This window comes from Erythranthe guttata, chromosome 8 (genome assembly GCF_056151865.1).
Source record: "Erythranthe guttata isolate IM_541 chromosome 8, IM_541, whole genome shotgun sequence".
In the NCBI taxonomy this organism is placed as follows: Eukaryota; Viridiplantae; Streptophyta; class Magnoliopsida; order Lamiales; family Phrymaceae; genus Erythranthe; species Erythranthe guttata.
This window is the reverse complement of record NC_142540.1, coordinates 9762501-9767448: the sequence shown is the minus strand read 5'-3', so window position 1 is coordinate 9767448 and position 4948 is coordinate 9762501. Positions and strand designations below refer to the sequence as shown.

General features: G+C 35.0%; 1 protein-coding gene across 1 annotated transcript; it reads left to right on the top strand.

The window, feature by feature from the left end:
* The first annotated feature begins 950 nt into the window (after positions 1-950).
* On the top strand, positions 951-3626 carry LOC148768486 (salviol synthase-like). Its single transcript, XM_088821129.1, has 2 exons — positions 951-2010; positions 2845-3626. The coding sequence occupies exons 1-2, from the start codon at positions 1093-1095 to the stop codon at positions 3484-3486; spliced, it is 1560 nt and encodes a 519-aa protein (XP_088677255.1). The 5' UTR covers positions 951-1092; the 3' UTR covers positions 3487-3626.
* Positions 3627-4948: the final 1322 nt, after the last annotated feature.

Here is a 4948-nt window from a genome sequence, read left to right as displayed (position 1 = left end):
AAAAAAAATCGCATGGCGATTTTTGCTAATTTTTTTTTTTTTTTTTTTTTTTTTTTATCACATAGGGGTTTCTACTAGTTTGAGATTACACAAATGTACTTTGTGCAGTTTACGCTATATAAGGGTAATTATCCTGATGATACGAACACTGTAAAACTTGTTACAAGACCCAATACCTTACGCGGAAGCAAAAACACGGAACGTCCAAAATAAAAGATTCAAGTTGGGGGAAACAAGGAATAATGACCCCATAGGTTAAATATAATATTCACTCTGTGGTTATAAAGAACAAAAAACCAATATTATATTTCACCTTGTACGACGTTACCCAACTAAAGGAACTACGCAAAGTCGGCCGGTTCGGGAATCACATGTACGACGTGATGTTCACCAACTTGATAATAATGGTTTATAGCTCTTTATAGCTATGGCCGAGGTCATTATTGCTTGCTTCCGCCAATCTAAATCCTTTGTTTTGGTCGTTCCGTGTTTTTTCTTCCGTGTAAAGTATTGAGTTTCGTAACAAGTTTTACGGGGTTCGTATCACTTAAGACATGTTAAAATAACTTTAAGTTCCCAATGGTCTTGGTAATCACAACCACACGGCCTATAACAAGTACTGGAGGCAGGATTTCATGTCATGGGACATATAAGCACTATATTTATTTCCCGTGGGGAATGTTAATGCTACCATAGACGAAAATTTATAAATCTTACATAAAATATATAACAAGGATTTAAGAAATGTTATAAGTAGAGTCATGTCAACCCCTAGCTCTATGCTGTTCCAACCACTGCCTAAAACTAACAGTCCGTTAGAACCCTAACGAAATAATTTATTCAATGCATTATTCCGTTAGGATTTCTGTTGCAGGGGAGATTGTAATTACCTATACTACAGAAACTTAAATGTATTTTAGCATACCTCAGAGGTAAGTGTAATTTAACCTAATTATAATGTTTGAGGGCCTATTTTTAAGATCCCTATTATAAAAAGGTAACATATATCGGTTTGCACACAATTATATCGTACGTAGTGCAAATCTTGAAAACAAATATATCCGATCCCCTTCTCTCTTAATCGCACTAACTATGGGTTATCTCCTTGTGTTTCCATCCCTACCCATTCTTGTCTCCCTTTTCATCATATCAATCTCAATTTGCTTCTTCAAACTGATCCTCAGTAACAAAAAGTCAACGACGACTTGTCAAAAACTGCCACCTGGGCCATGGAAATTGCCTTTGATAGGAAACATGCACAGTCTTCTCGGCTCAGTGCCCCATCGTGCTCTACAAGCATTGTCCCTCAAATTCGGTCCAGTGATGCACCTTCAGCTGGGTGAACTCTCCGCGGTCATCATCTCGTCCCCCGAAGCTGCGAAGCAGGTGATGAAAACCCACGATATCAACTTTGCATCGAGGCCGTCAATTATAGTACCCGAGATTCTGAGTTATAACTGCACAAGCATCAGCTTTTCACCGTACGGGGATCACTGGAGACAGCTAAGGAAAATATGCACGTCGGAGCTGTTGACCGCGAAACGCGTTCAATCTTTCCGGTCAATAAGAGAGGAAGTGTTTCTAGATCTTGCCACGTGGCTGGCTGCTGCAAATAATTATAAGGCTGTCAATTTGACCGAGAAACTCTTCTCTTCCTCGTACGCTCTCATTTCTAGAACGACTCTTGGTAAGAAAACCGAGGTTAAAGAGAGATTACTGCCCATAATTAAACAGGCTTTTGTTTTAGCGGCCGGATTTAACATTGCCGATGTTTACCCTTCGGTTAAACTAGTTCAAATGATGAGTGGGTTGAGAAGGAAGGTGAAGAAGTTGCATCAACAAGCAGATAAGATATTTGATGAAATCATCAATGAGCATAAACTAGCAGCAGCCATTAATAATGATGAGGAGAGAGAGAAACAACAAGATCTGGTAGATGTTCTTCTCAGTTTTCAGGATGATGGGCTTGACCTTTCGTTGACTGATGACACCATCAAAGCTGTAATCCTGGTTAGTTTTCTTTCTTGCCAATAATTACTTTGTCGGTGGTCGGGTAAACAGCATAAAACCCCTCGTGTTAAAGAAAACTTGCGCCAAATTCTTCTGTGTTTTTTTTTTCTTGCGTAGAACCCGCTTGTATTTTATTTTACTTTGTACGAAATCTCATTTTCGGTTAAAAGTTAACTCCGTTAACTATAGAGGGGATTTTACGCATTTATTCATAACAAATGGGGATTTAGTGCTGCATATTTTCTACGATAGGGATTTATGCAAAACTTAATTTATTTGTTGGAATTTCATATTTTCCTGAAATTAAGTTGAATACATTTATTTAGTTACAATATGAAAAATAAAAGAGATTAAATTATGAGCGGATCAGCCGAAATTTAATATAAATCGGATTTCAATATTTTTTTGACACTTGGCATTCTTAAGTCTTAACTATTAATAAATCACCTTGATTATAATTAGGGTTAGAGGGGTTACGAGTTCTGCTGGAGTTTTCTTTTTTTTCTTTCCAATTAGTAGAATTCTAATTATATTTTTATTTAAAATATCCACCTGTCAATCATTCTATGTCATCCAATTTTTCTATTAAAATAGTCCATCCGGTCTAAATTTGCACCCAAAATAAAAATTTAATAGGTGTTGTGAATGTTTAATAAATAAAATATAACATTAAAAGGAGAAAAAAAAAAGGTTCATTGAATTCATAAATAATAAAATAATAAATAAAATAAATAATAAAATAAAATATAACATTAAGTAAGGGGAAAAAAAAGTTCATGCATTAATTAAATTAAGTCGTATATATAATTTGATTTGATGATATTTACTTATTAGGATATGTTGGGTGGAAATGGGACGCCACCAACTACATTAGATTGGGCAATGGCAGAAATGATGAGAAATCCAAGAATCATGAAGAAGGCACAAGACGAAGTTAGACGAGTTTTTGACGATAAATTAGGATACGTTGACGAATCAAACATTGATGAACTCAAGTATTTGAAGTCAATCATCAAGGAGGCTCTGAGGTTGCATCCACCAGTGCCTCTACTACTTCCAAGAAAATGCACGAAGAAATGCGAGATCGACGGATACGAAATACCGGTGGACACCAAAATCATCGTCAACGCGTGGGCTATTAGCAGAGATCCCAAATATTGGGAAAACCCTGATTGTTTTGAACCGGAAAGATTTCTTGATGATTTGGTGCAGGTTGATTACAAGGGCAATCATTTCGAGTATATCCCGTTTGGTGCGGGAAGGAGAATATGCCCCGCCATCTCACTTGGTATCGCGAATGTGGAGCTACCACTGGCTATGCTTCTCTACCATTTTGATTGGATGTTGCCTCATGGAATGAAACATAATGAAATGGATATGACCGAAGAATTTGGGGCCTCCGCGAAGAGGGCAAAAGATTTATACGTGGTTCCAGTTATTAAACGACCTCTGCTGCCAGTGCCACCTTTCAAATGATCGATATATTAATGAAAATAAAATCCTTCCCTTACCTCCCCCGCCCTTGCCCCTACCGTCTCCCATCACCGGCAACCCAATAAATGGTGAAAACCTAAAACCACCCTTATAACTATGATAACATCAATAGTTAAAGTCCAACATTAAATTAACGTTATTTCTCCACATGTCATGTAATAAGTGGAATATGTATTACACGACTCATTAAATGGACCGCCCCATTTAAATTTTAATTCTTAATAACTACTCAAATGTCACGTGTCTACAATAATAGAGATAGTATAGGGCACGTAATCTTCTAATCTCGTACTAAGATGGTGTTTGCAAAAACTTATTTAAAGGTACAAGTTAGTGATTGTGAATTAATTTGAAATTAAGTGATTATTTCCAAAATGGGAAAAGCAGGTATACTGGGTACTTTTAAAATTATAACTTATGGCAGCTTATTTTAAGAGAAGCAAAAGCAATAGCTTCTTTTGCAAACACCTAAAAAACAAATTATATGCAGAAAAAAAACTCATAATTTATTTCTAAAAACATCACCTATGTTATCTAAACAACAGTAGCATCTAGTATAGGAATTTATTATTTTTCAAGTATTTTATAACAATAGTTTGGTACCGCCGCAAGCTAATTGTTTGGTAAATGTTTTGGAAAGCAACGTTACCAATACATTATTAATAAGGGTAAATCACAAAAAAACCCATGACAAGGGCACTTAATTAGAAGAGGGACATCCAACTTTTTTGTCTTTCAAATAAATCAAACTCATTCAAACTTATTTGCAAATAAGGAAAATCATTTTATATATACAAAAATTACCTCCAATTCATTGAACCCCAATTGAACTCCGATTTCATGATTTACACCCCAATTTAGCCAAATTTCATCAATTAACCAATTTTAACCATAATTTCAATTTTGACCCCAATTTTGACCCGCCACCACCGGACACCGCTGGTCTCCGGCGTTGACTTTTTTTTTTTTTTTTTTTGAAAAACTTTTTTTCTTTGAAATTTTTTTCCGGTCGGTCAACTGCCGTTGACCGCCGGGTCTCCGGCGTTGACCTTTTTTTTTTTTTTTGTATAATTTTGTTTTTTTCTTAAAACAAATATTTTAATTAATATTATTGTCTTGACTGCTAAATTACTGTCTCCGGCAGTTATTTAACTGTAAATTGACTTTTTTTTTTCTTCAAAAATATTTTAATTAATATTACTGTATTCGTTGCTAAATTACTGTCTCCAGCAGTTATTTAACTGTCGGAGACAGTAATTTAACTGTTAATTGACTTTTATATTCTTTAAAAAAATATTTTTAATTAATATTACTGTATTCGTTGCTAAATTACTGTCTCCAGCAGTTATTTAACTGTCGGAGACAGTAATTTAACTGTTAATTGAATTTTTTTTTTTAAATATTTTAATTAATATTACTGTATTTGTTGCTAAATTACTGTCTC

Bases quoted from the DNA above. Each gene is read 5' to 3' on its own strand.
- LOC148768486 (XM_088821129.1), top strand. From the start codon at position 1,093: ATGGGTTATCTCCTTGTGTTTCCATCCCTACCCATTCTTGTCTCCCTT. The intron at 2,011-2,844 runs GTTAGTTTTCTT...TTTACTTATTAG, and splicing joins CCATCAAAGCTGTAATCCTG to GATATGTTGGGTGGAAATGG.